The 21734-nt window shown below is 42.2% G+C and overlaps 1 protein-coding gene across 15 annotated transcripts in view; it reads right to left on the reverse strand.

Annotated features, from left to right (window-relative positions):
- Window positions 1-21734, reverse strand: part of LOC118269201 (histone deacetylase 4) — a 69855-nt gene that overhangs the window by 3008 nt on the left and 45113 nt on the right. For 4 of the 15 annotated variants that reach the window (XM_050699108.1, XM_050699112.1, XM_050699123.1 and 1 more), the window contains 9 exons: window positions 8567-8685; window positions 5834-5905; window positions 4858-4980; window positions 2131-2316; window positions 1981-2045; window positions 1749-1894; window positions 1434-1538; window positions 737-1110; window positions 153-518 (listed from right to left, as the gene is read on the reverse strand). In XM_050699108.1, the coding sequence (XP_050555065.1) occupies window positions 153-518; window positions 737-1110; window positions 1434-1538; window positions 1749-1894; window positions 1981-2045; window positions 2131-2316; window positions 4858-4980; window positions 5834-5905; window positions 8567-8685 (1556 nt within the window). The remainder of the gene's footprint in view (window positions 1-152; window positions 519-736; window positions 1111-1433; window positions 1539-1748; window positions 1895-1980; window positions 2046-2130; window positions 2317-4857; window positions 4981-5833; window positions 5906-8566; window positions 8686-21734) is intronic. The other 11 variants (XM_050699130.1, XM_050699131.1, XM_050699152.1 and 8 more) reach the window with 8 other exon arrangements.

Genomic DNA, 21734 nt, shown 5'->3' on the forward strand with positions numbered 1-21734 from the left:
AACGTACACCTTCCATTATTCATCGTCGTCAAAGCTCGAGTCCCCTCATTATTATTTACAGGTAACAGATTGGACATCGCAGTTTAAAATATTGGTTTTTATGAGTGAATTGAATTGAAAGAGAAAATTATATTCAGATACGGTGGCCGTACCTGTAGCTCCTCGAAGGTGGCCTTCCTGGGCCGGGTCCGCTCGGCGCGCGCCACGAGCCCGGTCTCGCAGAGGCGCGCCCACACGGACTGCAGGCGGCCGCCGTGCTCGGGGTGCGTGGGCGCGTGCGCCCCGCACGCACAGCCGTGCTTCAACATCAGCGCGTCGTACGCCAGCCCCGTCGCCGGCGTGCGCGCCCCCACCAGGGGCGAGCTCAGCGCGCGCGCTAGGGGCGCTGGCTCGCATGGGGGCGCAGGGGGCGCGGCCGGAGCCGCGGGGGCGGGGGCGCGTCGCGCCGTTAGGTCGATGACCTCGCCCTCCTCCTCCCGCAGCTGCGCGGCGGCCGCGTCGTGTGCCCGGGTCAGCACCTGCGGCACCAAAGCACACGTTACGTAGTGTCCTAGTGTTATGGATATTCCTCCATACGACTATTTTGTTTTTGAGACAAACTAGTTAAAGTGTAGACTGTAGGTAACTTAAGCGAAGCGATTCTTCAAACACCTTAACTTTTATTTAAGAAATCGTTACCCTTCAAGGCTTGCACTATCTACTCAGTGGTTGTCCAGTATATGGAGTGACTACTCACAGTCTTCCGTATCTGGTCCCGCAGGTAGTGGTGCGCGGAGGGCGGCGTGAGCGCGGGGTCCCCGAGCGGCAGCGGCGCGGAGTGCGTGCGGCCCAGCGGGCGCTTGGCCAGGCGGCCGCCCAGCGCCGCCCAGCCCTCGGCCTCCGACACGGGCGGCAGCACGGCCAGCGGCGGCGGCGGCGCCAGGCGCGGCGCCGGCACGTGCGGCCGGCCCAGGCTGATGTTGGGCATGGACGGCGACGAGAACAGCAGGTCCGCCGCGCGCCCGCAGCCCTCCTCCTCCTCCCGGATGGGCGCCGTGGCGCCCGCGCCCCCCGCGCCCCCTACGCCTGCTCCTCCAGGAGGGGAGCCGCGCGGTGAACTTCCATCGCAATCTACGCGGAACATAATCATTTGTAAACGTGTCCAACTACTGCAAACCATTAGATCTCTCTATTTACATATTTAAAGTGTCCCCATTATAAGGTGAAAATAACAATCAGGCACGCCTCATTACATATTATTTCTTCTAGAAATTAATCAGATCTCATACATTAAAAACATCTGATCTCTATAATGATTTATGTGTCAACTTGAGGTCGTGTAATGATGTGAACTGTTTATAATTTTATCCGAAGGTATTAAAATAGTTTAGTAGGCTCCAACATCAGACAAGGCAAGCACAACAAGTAATGTAGAACATTCCATGAACACTCACTGCGATGCTTGACGCGCGTCTTGAAGGGGCGGCGCGCGAGCGGCGAGGCGCGGCGCTCGATGACGCGCGCCTTCAGCCGCACCTTCAGCATGTTGGGCTCCGACGCTGCAAGGTTAGTGCACGCGCATGCTCACTTATTGGTTATGGAGGCACACACTTACTACACTACACACTGCGGCGCGGGGTGTCGTCGTCGTTGTACAATATTACGCAAATACTCAGGTCGATTAATGTATTCGTATTGTTATTATCAAACCGGGTCACAGCACACGACAGGGATGCATCACAAAGAACACGTGTATGGGCAGCACGTACCAGTCTTCCGGAGCGGGTAGTCGGGCGAGGGCTGCGGCGGCGCGGCGTTGAGCGCCAGCGGCAGCGGCGCCGCCAGCCGGTACGGGTGCGTCGCCGTCGCGCCCGTCGACGTGATGGACTCGCCCGACGACGACTTCACTATACCCCTGCACATACACCGCATTGGGTTAACGTTGCGTTCCGTGTCTGTACTCTACTAATGCACAGTCAGTACTACCAGTAGCTCACTTACCAATTTCTATATGATGAACCAGGTACTGTTCCATTTGCACTAGCTTGTTTCTTTTTTAAGAATTGCTGAAAAGAGAAGAAGACAGTTAGCCACTACTATTATAATGTGTTAGTTCACGTTAGTCAGTCAGTACATGTCGTGAGAGCGTACCTGTAACTTCTGCTTGACCTCGGTGGAGGCGTTGGCGCTGTGCTCATGCTTGTCCTTCTTGCGCAGCAGGTCGACGCGGTCCCGCTCGTGTCGCTCGTGTCGCTCGCGCGCCTCCCGCGCCTCGAGCGCCTCGCGCGCCTCCCGCCGCGCCGCCGCCTCCTCCATGGCCTTCTGCTGTTCCCACAACTGGAATGTTAGTCATGCCGTTATTGTTGCTTACTACTACCTCCGCGTGGAAGGTAGCACCACAAGGAATCGAGGAGTTTGATGATATCTAATCAATTTAAATCTTCAAAACCGGTTGCGAAACCCTCGTGAATAATTTAAAGAGGTTTATAAAATACTGCTGTTTGGAGTTGGGATTCTCAATGCTCCATAAACTTTCTCAGGAGAACAATACTTTAATGTATGACGTATAAGTTGATCATGACGACACAGCAAATGCTCATTAACCACCGATATTTTTCGTGATTTCCACGACTTACAAAGTGCACACTCACACAAAGTGTTGTTAAACTGTTCATATCGTTTACGTATCGATATATTATATTTTTACTTTGATAAATACACTACGTAATGTTATTCTCGGTATTTGCGCCAAAAATAATAATCATGAGTTGTTGTTATACAGGGGCTTATATTAATCAGCAGATCATACGTTGCACATTAATGGAAGTTGTCCAAAGTCTTTTCCAATAATTATAAATCACGATAACATTGACGAATTATATTTTTAATACCAATGATTACAGATGCAAATCCTAACAATAATCCTTAAAGCAACTTAAACCCTAGGATTAGTTTTACTTAACAGGTAATTTTCCACCGTCATAGCTTGGGAGCGAGAAGCAAGACCAGTCAGTAGTAACAGGACTTGAACTACATAGAGTTTTTGAAGAACCTTATCGAGGTTAACGCAAATAATTAATAATAGGGCTCGCGGGTGTTGACGGTGGACAAACAAGTTCATATTGGCATGCAATGAGTACATAAACGAAAATAATTTCGAGAATATTTGCTCGACATTTTATTCGCAATGACTTGATAATACTTTCGCAATGATTCACTAAACCTTGTTCTGTCAAACTAGTTAATGATACTAGCGCAAACATTCAGCGAATCATTTGGTAGTGAGTAAGCATGCGTCACGGATGCCATTCCCACTCCAAGTGGAACATCATCAGATCAATGTGCGCGCGCGCACGCCGCGACACTGCGCTCCAAATAACATTGTTTACATAGCTTGCCGATGTCAACATCATTATTTACGCTGGCAAGTATTTCAGCAGTTGGTCGTACAACTTACTGTCCTTCGAGCAAGTTCCATGCTCAGTAAACAAAACTATTTTTTACATATTTCTATTCTAATTAGGTTCAAGTTCAGATAAACCTAATTTAGTTTTGTTTTTGTACGAGTTTCTCTGTAGTCTATTTATATTCCCGAAATTATATGCGAATGCTAATTAATCGGTAGTGAGTAATGACTCCACGCCGTTTCCAATTCATATAAATACTTTCACAATATGATAGATAGCTTATCACAGCAATACGTAACGAGAAGATTTATAATGAAACGTTCGATTCACTAAATATCTACAATTTGTGGAAAAATACAATTTGTAGTGTTTGGAGGGTGTTTATTTATCGATGTTGGTAATTATTTAAAGACTGACAGCTATTTCGGGTGAATAATGTATTGCGGATAAAGTAAAGTACCCGAAGGTGACCTCACGCGTGTAGCTGGGTTTATTCTAGCGTGTCATAGGTAGCATACATACAGTAAGTACGTGGTGGCATGGTGTTACAATGGTGTTTCACAACTCAGTAGGAGAATTAGCTGGGACCAGCGTGCTACGCTACGCCCACACAAGCCCAGCAATGAGTTAATGACAAAAGGTCAGTAATGAGGAATTTAACGAGACGTTTGTCACCAAGCCGCGAGGGGAGCGGCAGCGCTGTGGCGGAGGTAAGACAAAGTATGAATGATGTAATTACTAGCAGTTGTACAGCCCATTCATGGCTATAAATACCGGCGCGTTGTCGTGAGCCAGCCAGCTCGAGCTACATTCCAGCCGCTGATGGTTCACTATTTGTTGTATAGATTTATGTGGAATCTTGAGGATTGCTGCTATTTCAGTACCAGTACATTTGCCAAACGATACTTTGTGTATAGAAGCGATCGGTTCTTTATTGAGCTCATTATGAACATAATAGACGATACTAGCGCCACGCTCCTAGTATAGAGTACTCGTCCAGTGTGCTGGGAAATGTAATCTAACAAGAATAGAATTTGTAACAGATTATTGAGAGTGACTATACTGAAGCGATTGTTGCTTCTAGTCCTGTGAAATTGTACTTTTTGTGTGGCGAGTGAGTTGTACCTGCTGTGGTACAACATCAATCACGGCCAAACAAGAGATTTGATCAGAATAAAGTAATTAGTTGAATAAATTGGTGGCGCACGAGCGAGGCGACCGGTCGGGCCCGTCACGTGACACCGGCGCGACTGGTTCCTACACTCCGCACTAAGGTGAGCATGTCGCACTCTGGCCTGATGATCACTATTTATAAACATGATCTTTCATAGTTTCGTCAAACTGCGTATTATAAAACGTGTTTATTTTATTATCATATAACATTAAAGTACTGTTCTCAAAAGACAAACTTAAAATAAGAAGGGACTTATAAACTAGGATGTAATAAATAAAGTGTTCGATTCGTATTTACCTGCAGCATATTTACCTTCAAATGGTGCATCAGCTGTTGCTCGTGTTCCTGCGCCAGCTGCTGCCGCTGCTGCTGGAAGTGCTGCAGCAGGATCTCTTGCTGCAGCTGCTGCTGTTTCTTCAACTGCAAACATTACCCGAACCATTAGCACTGCGCGGCTCGCTCAGCCAGTGGCACGTGGCACACACTCCAACTGTTATTTTGCAGGCGACGGCATTGTGCGGCGAGACATGTCATATTTTATATTATTTATTGGCTATAAAACAGCGAAGGCAAGGATTAGAACCTGATTAGAAAGTTAATCTCCTCTCACAATGCCGGCCGATTTCCCTATTTTAATAGATCGTGTATAGCGGTGTTATAGAATGTACATGTATACAAATTCAAGCTGCTCCATAATATAACGTTTCTTTTATTTACATAACTGTTATGATGCGTGGCTCGGTTGTGCGACTACTTACACTAATTGTATTAATTCATTGCTCATCCCACGGACCACTAGCGAGTGTTATTGTTACTGCAGTTTACAATTAGGCAAAACCAGCTGTGTCTTATTCAACTACTTTATTGGAACATTTCATTCAGTACTCGCACGCTCGCACTGTCGTACTGTATGCGGTACGTGACACGGCGTGGTGCACGGACTGCACGGTACACGGAGGATCATGTCCAAACGTTCGTCTCGCGCGCACTGCTCGACACTCGGGTGATATGACAGTGAAGCCAATTTGTATGTTACTTGGTGAGTTGGTGATGGTTTTGTCGAACAAATTAATGAGGCGGTATGGCAATGCCTCCAAATGGGGCACATTACAACTTAATGATACAATGACACATGAGTCAGGCTTGAAATTCCAAAACGCCAGCAAAGTTTGGCGTCTGCTCAAATATGTTTGGACAACATTTGGACATGTTCATTGAATGCGACACATTGAGACTGTACACTGTACACAGTATTATTGTAATTGGAACTCACTTGCATCAGGAAACTACTCTCTAATGTCTGTTTCGCCCGCTCAGCAATATGGTTCTTTCTTGGGTTCTGATTCTGACAACGAGAGATGAAATACATGTAGGACAGTCGACCACGACCGGGGGGCGGGGGAACTATTAGTACTACAGGGGGGACAAACGGGGAGCTCTAACACGTTGGTGTCAAGTAAACGTTTATTATTTTATTAATGAAAACTTTAATATTTTCTTGGATATACTTATGTATAGGCTTATGCCTTGGATGATAATAAGAAAGACGTGTTAGTGCTCCGTAGTTTGTATTTTCTCTTGTACGCAATATACATTGCTCGTAGCATAGATTAGATGGAACATTCCCTTCGCAGCCAAAGCGCCCTACGTGCAGGATCCCGCTGACCAGACAATGCAACCTTGCACCTTGCACCACTGCTCGGAAGCGTACCATTTACAAAAAATACATCAAAAGGCAGACCGAGGCGCGCGTGCGCGTATTTCTGGCGACGCGCGCATTATTTTTGTTCGATGGGGAAAAATGGCGGGTGGTCGGAATGTGCCGCGAATAGATCGCGCGAACGGATGTTTTGCGCGGGCGCGTGGGCGGGGCCGAAATAATGTCGTGGTTCAGGGGAGCCCGGGCCTTCGCCGCATAACACGCTACTCGGACATGGTCAGGAAGTTATGACAGATCCCTAAACTAGGACTTACGAATGGGCCAAACCCAAAAACAAATGTTCAGACTTCCAACAACTACGGCATGATTCCCTTACTGCATCAATATTTCCTGACAACATACTCTATCTCCGAAGAACCAACCATCTAGCTAAAACAACCATCAAAATGCTCTAGATATTTTTTCGAACTTATCCTAACTGCCAGTAAATATCCACTAACTGTTTTTGCTCCCATTTTGCAGCACAGATTTGCGTAAAAGCAACATTTAATACGTAGAAGTTTTATCTTTACAGCTAGAGCTAATAGTGCACCAGCAGAGAACTGTAATCTCGAAACCAACATATCAAACAGTTACTAAGTGTCGGTACCTATTCTACCGAATGCAATATCAACAAACTTCCAATATTTTAAAAGTACGCAGAAAGGGGCCGCGAATAATTTCATATCTAAATTTAATCCGTATAATACGCATATAATCATAACATATATGCAGACGCTATACACAGACACATACATACACACATGCGAACGTATACGCGATATTAATAGTGCGCGCGCGCCGGTGTCGGTATAAATATCGCGTAAAAATAATATGTATGCGGCGAGCGTTCGCTATATTTTGGGAAAAGGTCACGGTAATCTGCGGGCTTCGCTCCTTCACCTGCATTCGTTATCTGCTCCGCCGCGTTTTATTCGCCTCTCTGTTTTACAATATCTAGCTTCTACTTGCTTCACTACACAGCGCACGGGTTCGAAGAAGACCCCTTTGTGACTGGACTATGTACGTTTGCACTGACAAGTGAACCGGTGAGAGTTGAACGCGAACAAAGATATTTGACAAGTACAAGTATAGCTTTGAACAGTCGTAGTTGGTGCTCACGTCGAGCACGCTGTACAAATTGCCAGTATTTCTCCGTTTTATCAAAGAGCGGGCAGTTGTTTGATGTCTGTCCGTACTGCGTTGTAACTGATTGATCTTATAGAAAGCTAGCTACTCGCCCGCTATGCATACGCTTGGCTCATCCCATCGCTTTCTATCTATCTATATATTTCGTGGAAAGAGTATTTTTGTATCTCGTTATATCAGCGGAACATGGGGCACTACAAGAAATAAACAAGTTATATTTAGAGCTATCATCAATACATATATCAACTCTAATACAAATCTGTCAGCATATCTGTTATTTCTGTCAGCTAAATATATAACTCCGCCGCTCTCTGGGATTATGTTCTTTTTATGTAATCACATTGTTCAATGAGTTTTTACTTTCACACTGGGACAACTGCATTTAATCATCGTTTCACCCGCTTATCAAATCTACAAATACGATAATGGCAAATGGCATCGCTTCACAAGAACCCATACATTATTTAATCATTAAATCAGTATTCTATTTATAGAACACTATCGCAATCAAAGATAACACAGCGCTCATTATCTTAACCGAGTAATTACAAGGTAAGTTGTCGAAGAATATAAATACATAATTAGTATAGAATGAGCGGTATTGAACAAGTATTACGGAGCTCTAGTACGCGTTAGATGTAATCGGGCCTCCCGCCCACTCGCATCATTATGTGTTTACAAACATTACATTACGCAACAAAAGAACGAGCATGTAACAGCTTGTCTGTACCCTGCGCTGGTGACTCACGGCGCTGTAACTGAAACTTGTGACGAGGAGGCGACGGCAGGCGGCACAATAGAGACAGAATCAGGTGCACTACATTACGCTAGGACGATACATGAGTGACTGCGAGACTGGAGTAACAAAATATCGGACAAAGAAGAAGTCGAAGAATGGAGAACGAACAGAAGGCAGAGAATCAAAAATGAACCATCCGAATAAATAAATATAATCTAAAAATATAAACAATATATGATAAAATATTTAACAAACAGAAAACAGAGTTTACTAATAAAAAGAGGAGTTGAGAAATACATGAAAAATAATAAACAAAGGACATGCACGACAGAAAGTACCTATGTACTATTGGTATAGATAAATAAAAAACTGAATCATGGAATATAGTTGACAAGAGAGGGGGCGGTGGTGATGCGAACCTGCATGATCTGCTGGTGGAAGCTGGTGTCGGCGATGGGCAGGCGCGGCGCGTGCGGCGGCGACGGCGTGTGCTGCGGGGACCCGTCCGCGCCGCCACCGCTCTCGTGCGCCATCTCCGCTGCAACCAAACAAACAAATGTCATCCAGAGTACACGACAAATATAATATTAAAGGAGCAACAAAATCCTACGATTAGGATACACTGTCATAATGTACGAGTATGTCCGCAGCGACATTGCAGACAAGCACACGTTAGTAGGTGCGGGTGCGCGGTGTGTACGCGACCTTATGCCTGTGACCTAAATAACCTAGGCTGGGTGGGGGGTAGGAGGGGTGCCGACCTGGCTAGTCACTACTCGATAAATACTTGCTTTACAGTTGTAAAATGTTTTAGTGTTGAACTCGGCAGAGTTCAATTGTTTGCGTAGTGTCCTCGAAAAACGCGAGTGTTTACGTCTGTGATGATGTGCGCGTACTCTACCACTTAGGGGGCGCTAGGTGGGGCGCACCTCGAGGGCACTCTCTTTTTATTTTCCCTCCTCATTCTAGTTGTTACAGAGTTCCTCAGGCACCGCCTAAAGGCTTCTACTTATTACCTGCCACTTCAACTAAGTCCAACTTATTGTTCCTGGTTCCTGGAATTACAAGCACGTATGTACGTGGTGTATAGTACTGTATAGCGGCGCGGTAATCACATTGGCCCGGCCTTCCAATGTACTGTGTACGTGCTGCAGTGTGCAGCGAGCGATATTTGCGAGTCCCGATGCGACCTGCTTCACCCGTTCCAATGTAGGTCGTTGGGGGATGCGGCGAAGCCTGCGGGCGTCCCCGATGGGCGGGTGGTGGGGAGTGCTTGCGAGGGGGTGCGACAGTTATTTTTGGCTGTGGATATATTTAGAACAGCTGCGCGGCCGGGACCCGAGGACTCGGGTCCGAGCTGGAGGTCACGACAGCCTTAATTAATAGCTCAGTGAAGATGGGCGTGAAAGGTTAGGACGTATATTTAGCCTGCCTTGGCGACGGGCACAAGTACAGGGGCCGCAATAATGTGGCTTACATCAAACTGCCGGCCGCGGTACATACTTTGGTTAAGGTCAGTTCACGCAAGATGTATGCCTCTACAAAATAGACAAAGATTTTGTCTTCAACTATGGAAGTTAACGTTCAGTCTCTCTAGAACTAGAATATCAAGTACATGTCGTGTGTAGTTTAGATAAAATCTATTCATGTTAAATGAGAGATCTAATTTAAACTGCGAGCGACCTGATCTGAGCTGTTTTAATTATTCACTCCGTTCCAGTTTCAGACGTGATCCGAAGACATGGACAAGTATTAGTGGCTAAGTAGAACAAATGCGATATCGGTGATTGGTTTATTTTGGACCGAGGGCGATTTTAAATGAGTTTGGAAATAGTCTTCTCGCTAACAGACCACGAGGGAATGCTGAATAAATAAATTGAGAATAATTTTAACTGATTACAGAAAACTTATCACATTTTTTAATTTAATTATTTCAGTCCTTTCACTCAATTATTATCTTCAACCTATCATCATACTCTTCAAATGGCCGTATTGTTCTACGAAGTGCCGTAGAGCAGCAGCGTAGCAGGGCTTCAAACATTTCGTAGCGCGCTACGGATAGATACAAACTACTTCTACGGGAGATGTAGCGTACTACGGAGCAGGACGTGCTACGAGCGTAGCACTTTCTTACGCTACGCACGGCTACGAACCGTTTCCACGTAGCTCGTGCACTTTTTAACTCGATATTTTTATTACTTGTTCAGTATGCGTTTATAAGTTCAGAATTTTACTATGTAAATAATACAAACTGCTAGTACTTTCATTAGAAACAAACAATATGAATTGCAAATGGAAATATTTACATTACAATTAAATAACATTGAAATGAGGTTCAGTTTTCAGGGTCAGGAGGTCAGGTCGGAAAAGCGAGCGAGTGTGTACACAGCTATATTTATATCGTCAAGTATCAATAATAAACCCGTGTGTAACTTGAGAGTCGGCCAACCGTAAGGATTCTTTACTGGCTTTAATTCAATTACGCACTCTTTCCTCAATTACCGCGAAGTATAAATATAACACCAACTTCGCTGCAAGGGTTGGTAGACAAAGGAATTCTCAAAATTCATATTTATATATTACATGGAAACGTTTCGCTCGTCACCGAAAAATAAAGTACGAGTGTCCCCGTCCTCCACAAATACAGTGAGGTTGTTCAACTGGACGCGTGCCTTTTCAATCTAAATACTCTAATGACGCATTTATTTTTTGTATTGTATTTTGCTTTGGTTTACTCTGAATAAGGCTCCACATTAACATGTGCTCATTAAGTGTTTTGATCTCCGCGAGTGTCGAGGAGGCTTCGTATCCGGCTCGTGGGCGAATCGCTCGGCTCGCGACTTTGACCAGACCTTGGCCAAGCCTCTGTAAGTCATTTACAAAAACAGAGTATTATAATGGCAGCAGTACAACAAAGCTGGATCAACAAAGCCGGTCGGCCGCCGCCCGCGCACCGCACCCCCCACTTTTTATATTTAGAACACCCGGCAACACGCCGCGCGACAAGTGAAGGACGCGCCCCGCCCGCGCCTCTCTACGTCCATCTCCCTCGCACGCACTCACTACAATAGCTGAGAAAACGAGAAGAAGCACAATACACAGCTAAATTATTGAGTTTTAAAAATAGAACATACACGCGAGCTACGAAACGTGACACACTCGAATTATTTTATAAATCCGCGGATATCAGTTTGAGTAGTCGCACTTACAGCACTTGCAGCACTTGCAGCACTAGTGGCACCAGTAGCGCCACGCGACTCTGTCTGCAACGTATCGCAGTTTCCAAACACTTAACATACTTTGATTCGTTTTTCAATGGGTCGGTAAGACTCCTACGACTTTTTTGCAAAGTAACATTGATTTATTCAATAATTAACATTTTACCGCCGGCTGTAGTATTTAGTAAGAAATTCAAGTGATTCCAAATATTTATTTAGTCTGTAACCACTTAGCATTACCTCAGGTACACGTGGAGAGCGGTTTGTTTGAAGTTCGTGGATTTATTCCGAGTTTGCGCAATTTTTTTTGTATTTTGTTCAAACTTAGAGTTGTATTTATTTATTAATTATCTTCTCACAAGCTCGTCTAACCAGTAAAATAAATATAAAAGTAATGCCCAAAAACTTTACTAAGATTTTTTTTTAATCTGTCTTAAATGCTAATTTGCTGTCAGTATACATTCCATATCTATTCTGCATTCTGCAATAAGATCTAAAAGTTGGGGAATTAGTAGCTTGTATGTATGTCTGCGTTATATCAAACCAGTCCATTACAATAATAATATTGTAAGAATAAAAAGATGAATGTTAGCACCCGTCCGCTGAGTTCGGTTAGTTTCAGTTTAAAAACTAAGCAGACTGGTCTGGGGCATTTAAATGTTGTTTTTGTTTTTGTTAACAATAGATTTGAGCGGCGAAGCCACGTGACTGCCTTGTGTAAATATTATATTTTTATAATTTCGCGTGCACGTGACCTCGCGGATACGACGATTCTCGTAATGAACGATAATACAGCGAGAACAACGATTTCCACTGCCGCCAGAGGTTAAGGCATTTAGTGTTAATGGAGTCGTACACGTGACCAAGTTGTTGCGGATTTAAAACTTGATTTACGATGTACTGTGATTAATTACATAAGCGAACATATTGAAGTTAACATGTGTTTATTATATAGGTATATCCCCTATAAACTCCTACGTGAGTCTCTCTCTGACTTTCATATAACATATCCGCCAGTGAGAATATTCTCGCAGCGTGCAACTGTGCAGTGCGGTTGGACGAGCGCCTCCTCCATCGAGCCACTTCGCATGTTCGTAGCTCCTGGACAGTCGGCTCCACCAAAAATAGCTGTCCATAAAAGCCAAGTGTTCACCCGTTCCACATTCAGAAGCGAACCGCGTCTATTTCTGTAAGTGTAAACAGTTTGTTACAGTATTCGTATGCGCGGGCGCACCGTTCGTGGCTATTTTCAAACGGCTAAATGCAGCAGCCACCGGAAAGATTAGAAATGGATTTTAGTATGGTGTCTTTATTGATGTACCGTTTCGGTTTTATAGTTAAACCGTGCCAACAACTACGAGTTACGACCTTCTCGGAGTGAGCCCTGCGAGCGCCACGATCATGATAAACTAGTAACGACTGTTCCTGGGCGAGTCAAGTGCTTCCAGTACTAGCACACGTAGAGAGGAATATGGAAGTAAATCGTTTTCAAGGCATTATTACAATGTTATCGTTAACTTTATTTATGGACAAGAAACACTGTGAGGAGACGATTAACGTTTATCTTCATGTTAGAAGTAGATCGTAAGTATTGTCTGCTCGGCCGCGGCTGTAGCATGCACCAGTAAAACTCGAGCAGGTGGTATTAACATGATTTATCGGCGCCTTTATATTAAACAATGTGCGCATTAAAATGAAATATTCGCACAATATCTAGCGGGCAGTAATGTGCAGCGTAACTCGAGCAGCTTCGGGACTGGCCTACTTTAACATGCAGTTCAATTCTAAAAGAGATTTAACGTAAACAGTTCCGCGCATAGAATCACATAAACATTTTATTTAAGTAATAAAATGTTATTTCTGACTTAGTTTTAACTTGAAATTGTAAAAAGAGCTTATACCTATATGCGCTGATAATTTGTACAAATAAAGTGTAATGTGTAAACTTCTAGAGACACACAATACATGTAACATGTATATATATCAAGACAGCACAGTTCGGGATGCGTGTACTCACGGGCGGTGGTTGCGTGCGCGCCCGAAGCCGCGTGTTTCATTGATGTCGGAGTGAACTGCGGGTGACGGCGGGGCGTAGCGCGTAGTTGTAGGTAATGAGGTTAGTAACGTGCTTACTACAATGTTTTCATACAATCGTACCCCACTGCATTTCAACGAGAACAGTAAACAATACTTAAAATCTACGTCAACCAGTCAGGTACTCTGTTTTAGTCACCCACGATACCTGGTAATATATTGTAGCATAGTTAAGTAGTGAGTCGGAAGGCAACGACGTGGCGTGACGAAGGGCTCCCGCTAAATACAGTCATCGCAGTCAGTTACAAATGAAGTATAAAATATGCAAGTGGAACTGCGGCTAGTTGTGAACTCGGCACGCTCACCGCTGAACTAAACCTTGAGGTAAAAATAGAAAACTACAGTCGATCGTTTCATTGGAACTTGAATTATCGAGTTTCGAAGAAGTCTCCGAGGGTTATTTCACTTGATTACATCCTTCACTGCTTAACTGCCTAAGCCAACAGATTACGCCGCCCCTGACCTCACTACTTCTGAATTAGTCAACACGCAAACTTTTTTTATACATAATGGTGCATCACGTGATTTACTCGTCGGGCAACAGGAAATTGTAATGGACAAACATACAGTAATGTTAATACTGTGTGCACATTTAACAAACACAAGTAAATGGGACAGGAAAAATATTGTACAAATATGTATTAGGCGCTCGTTGTAATAACAAGGCTCTGTCGACACTTTGCATATTAATTTAATATCAGACGTTGTACTTCTACTTGATAACACAGTAAAACGAATATAATTCGAAACCTTTTCCCAACAAGAAGATTGTTCTAGATCGTGCGTTTGATCTCGCAATAAGAGCACGTATATTTCGATGCTGTATTTGCTCCGGTTTCCGTGAACCGCGGCTGAAGCGGAACCGCCAACACTTCACTAATAACACATCTGTGCACATGTCCATATAATGCAGCTACACATGAACACAACAATGTGCACGATGTGCAAATAATTACTGAACCCACTTCCATACTGATTGATTGTGTGTGTATCGAACAAAATAATGTTCAACCAAATCAAGAGTCCAATATCCGCATAGGTACGAATGGTATTATCATTGAGAGTTGGTGGCTCGCATGTGGGTCGGATGGTGGGAATGTGACGTAGTATCATTACTTATAGAATAACACGAACCAGTGTTTACATCTCTCGACTCGGTACGTACAACGAGTTTCAGGTATTCACACAAACATAGACTTTGCCGGAAAAATATATCGGTATATTTTCGCACAAAACAAAATAAGTTTTATTGCAACGCAATTAATACGAGTATTGTTCGTTGTCGACAGTTGAATCCAAATAATATTTGAAATTCAACGTTCAAAATGAATTAAATGAATGAACAATACCGGTGCACCAAAATATTATTAAAAACTGGTTTAGTAATAAAAGTTAGACTGTTCTCAGCATAATAAGTTCAGCAGGATGAAACTAGTTTCATGATAATTCGAAATTTGTATGGTGATGGCTTCACATTATCGCTATTTAGATCGTTTAACCTAACAACCATGATAAGATTACTTAATAAAAACATTATTAATATTGAATGACCAAAACAACGTTTATGACACGAATTTAAATTACAGTCAATTAGAAACGTCTCTCTCAGACAAGTCATGGCGTGGAATGTATAGCATCATCTCTGCAATATTTCTACATACCAAACAAACTGTCTTATCTATTTACATACAAAACAGGCCGAAACCCATTTGACACATGTGTAAAAAAATAGGCCATGTAGGCACATGCATGCAATAACTCACGCCTATTGAAGCAGACACAGTGGGCAGGAGTGAATCACTTCTATATTTAGGACGAGTATAATTAGTACGCCATACAAAGGCTAGTCACATTAAGGATCTGATTGAGTCATGTGTGAACTCTTTGTTTGGGATCAACGTATGGGATCTTGTTTGATGTTACGAAACGTACGAGGAATATAATTTAAACGTGAAGCAATAGCTCTATTCAAAACTGGCTGAGTACATGTAGACGGAAAACTAAACTCGTTTAGTTGATGAAGTGAACAGGTTTTGTTTATACACACAATTTACAAAAATATTTTGGAATATGAGAATTCACCGTGGCACTAAATGCAGACTGGACCTAGACTACCTACGAAAACTAGCGGTCATTATACAAAAATAACAATAATAATATAGACTTTCACCATCGATCTGCATGTCGCGGTGGCTGTGTCACTAGTGTCGCCGAGCGGTGAGCGCGCGCGGCGGGACTCGGCGCGTTCATTCACCACCCTGCCCTGACTGACACACTTCACTTGTTCCAACCCTCTCATTCACTTGTCACTGAACAAGTTCAATTTTTTGTCAACCTGTCGCCACTCGGGACCTGTCCCCCTGCTACACACAAATAGACTAGTAAATCTCCCCCGCTTGCTCTATAAACAGATGGGCGCATTCCGTCCACATTTATTTTTAGTTGTACTAATTCGGGAATCACCGGCTCTTGGGGTTTTTTTAACATAAAAGTTTTTATAGATGAGCACTTATGATTGAGTTCCATTTGGGTGAGAAGTAAATAGGTTTCTGTTTATGATGTTTTTAATTTGTTTAGGTACGATGCTGGAATTAGCAATATTCTTGTTTATGTTGAAGACTTGGGAATAAGAAAATGTACCCGTGCTAATAAATTTAGGTCGGTAACATAATACTGACTAAGTTCTAGTAGTTCTAGAGACTGTTTAGTTTAACATTGAACATAAGAATAACACGTTTTTTGTTTTGAACTAATGTTTACCTGCATTTGAAACACCGAGTTAATTTTAGCGCATGAATCATTCCGGAGAACATTAAGTTACGGCCCATCAGCGATGCAGACACAATCAAATGCCTGACTAAAGTCGGCACAAACCGGACTGCTACCAAAAATAAGTCGCGAGTAGAGTTCTCCAGCCATGGCGGGCAGGAGGGGGGTTGCATGGTTATTTTGAACCAACAAAGAGTGGAATAAGTTGCTCGCAGCCACTAATAATAACCCGGTCGATACTTTCCCACTACGTTTATTTCCAGGCTTGGTTATACAAGGAGCTATTTTTGGATCCGTATTGTTAGATGAAGCAATAAATACCAAGGGTCCTTTGCTTCAGACAATTGCGCTGTTATTTCGGAATAATTGGCTGACGTTTTCAAATGTTCACTAATGTAACCTTGGATGGAGTTGTTCACATTCTGCATTATGTTTAGGTGGTGTCTTTATTTGGTCACGTTTGTGCTAGTCACGTACCACTCGCTTGGTTGCACACATTGTAACTTGCAAGATAGCAACAATTAGTGCATATGCAGCAGGTTGGAGGTTTATTTATAACTCGAATAGATTAGCATGTGACACGGTTTGCTATATTTAATGAATAACTTTATGTTGCGTGGTGTTAATGGCGTCATGCCGCTAGGTCATTACTGCACGACGCGTGTAGCACTACTGGGTTTGGACTTTAGTAAACTACACGGAGAATATCTATCTATTTTTGCAAGAAGTAACAACAAAAGCGGGAATTAAATTAAATTGTTGTGTCTAAATATTCAGAAATAATGCCTTTACACAGAATATGTGATGAAAGATATGAATCGTTAGCATGGCCACATGGCCGACGCCGCTATGTCTACATGTTGCTTTGTTACATTTCAGCCATATCATGATTAATAACAACTGATTAGCAATAACTCGAAATTAGGTTTGTCTTAATGAATTTTTGTATAGACTCTGATATTAAATTATGAGACATTAAGTCCAAAGATATATTTTATACATCATTTTTGAATGCATATGCCTGGCAGTGAATACTAAATACTTCACCATATCCGAAGCCTCTAAAGAGATGGAGCTGCAAGAATCCCTCGTCACGAGTTGCCTGCGTCTGGCCAACCCGTTCCAAACGCTTGCAAAGGTTATCAAGATGGAAATATCAGCAAACAAACCAAAAAGCAGCTCTACTATACAATATACGGTGTATATATAAAGGTGCACGCGGTCGGTGCGTGATTGAAGCCGGGGCTATAAATAGCCGGCGAGTTATAGCCGACGTATCGACGAGTGCGAGGGCGAGCCAAACAAACAATCAAACGCTTTTCATTGAAAATAAAGAAAACTCCACAACACGTCGCTTACATGCGCTTCGCATAACATGTACATCTCCCACCCTTCGGAAATAAAAGGCGTGTTGCCATGTTACTGTCATTTGAGACAAGAGAAGGAAGGACTTAGTTTGCACAAAGCCTCAAACTAAACATGCGTTTGCTAGGCGCTTTTATGTTTTTTTAGGTCCTTTCCTATATAATAAACTTAACAAATTGTTAGACTTCTATAGTGTTAGTTGCAAAAATGTAGTTATTTAATATCAGAATATTTAGCAACACTCAATTACACAGACACAGAGAAACTTCTAGAAATTTTGGATTGATTGCATTATTTAGGTAGTGCAAGTACTTGTAATATTAACATAGGCTCCTCTTACGTATAATTATGCTTATTCTCGTAGTTATTAATATATTACTTTTATATCCGGTTAACATAAACAAATATTGTCCTAGTTAAAAAGCGTCGTAAAGTGATGGTCTGAAACACAGGTTAATATAAACCTAGTTCGGGCAGGTCGCTACTTTACATTCTTATTCCAAATTACCACCATTTGTATTTGTAATTTAATATAAGTGTAGTAATAGATTATCTTAAGGCTATGATTATACTATTATAAGGTAAATGTTACTTGAACGTGAAATGTATGTAACTCTTTTTGTGTACAAATTTTCGAATAAATTTCAAAAAAAAAAAAAAAAAAAAAAAAAAATTTAATGTTATGCGTAATAAGTAATTGCTTCCAAGTAATTTTGAAGTTTATAATTAGTTTTCAACGCATATTTTAGTAAATTTACGTAATTTTATGCGAAGACGTCACTGTCGTTGTAAAAAGGTAATAAGCGAATAATTTTGTGAACACTTGATAATATCGAGATTGTATAGAATCGTTTGTTTGTATGTTTGTATCTAACACAACAAGACAATAAGATATATTTCCGTGCGTCCGTCTCTCACAATGACACGGATACATAAATTAAATAAAAAATAGCTTCATTGATGAAATAATAGGAAAATAACAGAGTATTAATAGATGACAATGGATGTTGCATGCTTGTTGAAAGGTAAAGACAGGCTAGATGCGCACGCGATTCACTCAGTAAATAAATAAATGGTCGACAAACTTATATTTTTAATTTATTTGGTAATCAGTTAGTAAGCAAACGTGATTAGTTTATTTAAGCTTTGTGGCAGGAAAGTACAGGTTACTTTTAGATCGTTTGGAAAATTGGAACTAGATATAGCTTGGCGTGTAGAGCGAGTTATTGCGGCGCTCGTGGACGATGCACTATTTATGCACAATTGTAAAGTTTTAATAGTCCACGTGCAGTTTACGGCGACGGCCATTGACACACGCGAAACACCATCATAAATTGAACTTAAATATACAACCGCCCGCGATTTCCAATTAAACACTAGACATATATAAGTGTAGTATAGTGTACGTGAATATAGGAATAGAATCAAGTATGTATATGCTATGTATATTGTATACCTAACGTCTGTGCCAGCCAGTTTTTTGCGAGGAAACTTGCTCAATCATTGTTACATCGCGACGCGCGGGCTACAAATATAGCCACCCGTATTTGTTGGAATAAACTTGTGTCGAATGTTTATCCAAGTGTGCTGTGCAGTATGGCGGAAGACGCTGCCGATGTTACGACAAGTACATCAATTACAAGTATCTGGAATACACGAGTTCTTACTTTATATTTGACTTCTTCAGCAATATAATTTGATCCAAGTTTTATTGCATAACTGTGTTGTGTACAGTATTGGGAAGTTTTGACTCTACCTTTATAGAAACCAAATTGTACTGATCTCACAAACATGTATAAAAATATACAATAATATCTATTCCGACGTCATACATGTATATGTACACACACACATCTTTACGGCAGTATATATTATGAATGTCCTAGTTTATGTTCGTACGAAGTAGGTATAACAAAGCGATTGTCGCCAACTAGCACATAAAGCTCACGAGTCGCGAGTCGCGAGTCGCCACTAAACTTTATTTATATCGCCACATAATCCAAACAATGGCTTGCTATTTTTACACAACATATTAACGACACTTTTCCTGTCAATGCGCGATATTTATAGCCAGCTCGCTGCTGCTATTTCTGTTTTATCACAGAACAACAACTGTGGAACACGATGGCGGCAATTTGCATGTTACACGGGATTATATGCCGCATCCACTGCACGGACACACAATCCATGGCTCGTGGTGTCACTGGTCAAATCTTGTTTGAAGGCTAACAGTTTACTTTATTGACATTTGTGAACATGTTTTGCCAATTTATCTTAGGTATAAATAAGATTATGCAAATATTTTTGGATTTATATTTTTAGCCTAACCAAAACACAGCTCACGCTAGCATTTAGAACGATTTAATTTACGAGGTAGTTAAATGTTAGGTACCGATGCTAATCTATGAGATAAAAATAACATTCAAGTAATATTATAAATGGTATTGAAATACATTAATAAACCTGTATTAATAAACTCAACTAGCATAACATTAAGCGGTAATTTCCGTCGTTATACCAAAATAGCTCGGTAAAACTGAGCCGTGCTAATCAGTGGCGAGCGATAACGCAGTCCTCGGCTATTTATACTCCACTCGTATACGGTCAAATAGGCTGCGGCCACCGCGGCCACTGCGGCACGGCGGCTGTGCACGGCGCACGAGGAAACAATCACAAGTATTTGCCAACTAATTATAGAACAAAGCGGCAAATGAAACAACAACAATAAATTAACTCCTCCGTATTGTTTTCCTTAAACAGTGACAGAGTTTAGGGCGTTACCTTTTCATGTTCCATTCATCATATACTGGCCAGTGGCCAGGGCTCTCAGTCAACTGATGGACTTGTCAGTTCACACAGAACAGAGAGGGCTAATCTTTGACATTTTACAATGAACGTGCACGCAATAGCGAACACAGTCATCGCACTAGAATCTAGTAGTAAGTAGGTCTCACGATAAAGCCGTATTTGTGCAATACTAGTTACTGCTGGACCATTATCAATACCATTTGTTTTCCTCTGTTCCCTTCTGTTGCGTAAAATTATACAGCTAGTTGATCATGGCAACACTCGCTCGTAGACTTACTTGTTTACTCACACAGCTGTGGTATGTTTGAAGGGTACGGAATGTGTACTGAAACCTGAAGTGACATATTTTGCGTGGTTCTACACAAGCAGGTAGATAAAGCTCTAGGCTCACCCCGGCGGCCGCGCGTCCTTTGCCAGACAACAATTATAATGATCACAATATAATATGTGCATATTTAATTATTCCATGAATATGTAGGTAAACATGTCGCTGATTGTGAACGTTTCTTGGTATCGTACGATATGAGGCGAGTAGCGATCGATCACACACGAACTTGTGGTCAGAAATAACGAGCCACACATGATATTGTATGCAGACGGAGTGCCGACTGAGGCACGAGCTACTGGGAATACCCGAGGACAAGATGTCAGAGCATTCGCATCGTTACGAGTGTTGGAGTGCTGCCTGCCTGCCTGCCCCCTGCACAGCCGTAACTTGTCCGCGACAAGTTAAACATTACAGATACAGCCTCACATAAAACATGTTAATGTATGCAAACCGACATACCACAGACTATAAATAGCCGAGACTTAGACCCGCGTCACGTGGCCACGCTCCTTACAAAAAACTTGGTTTGTGAATAATGACCGTTCTATTATTAGCCGGCCATTTATTTTATCTCGGAGATGTCAGGGGTCGTCTCAAAGTTGTTCGTGGTCAGTATTTTTGGAAATCCTCCTTTGTTATTTTATAACTCTAGGCTTTGCTTGAAGGTTACTTTATACCAAAGTGAGTAGGTATGGATTTTTATGTCGAAATCCAAAGATATCCAAGTATTTCCTTATGCATTGGTATTCCCATTGTACTAAAACCTGAGGTTCTTGTGCGTAGATCGCTAGGTAACTCAGTATTTTCCTTGAGGTAAACTTCCAATAGGTAATAGGTACCTCTATCTAATTTTATTACATTATATTGACACGCACATTTACAGCATAATGAGTGTTCATCAGTTAGTACGATAGAGATTGTATGTATAAATAAATATTATGTCACATCATACATAATATGGTTGAAGCGTTCTATCAGAGAATAGGAGATGTAAGTTGATTAAGA

This window comes from Spodoptera frugiperda, chromosome 2 (assembly GCF_023101765.2).
Source record: "Spodoptera frugiperda isolate SF20-4 chromosome 2, AGI-APGP_CSIRO_Sfru_2.0, whole genome shotgun sequence".
In the NCBI taxonomy this organism is placed as follows: Eukaryota; Metazoa; Arthropoda; class Insecta; order Lepidoptera; family Noctuidae; genus Spodoptera; species Spodoptera frugiperda.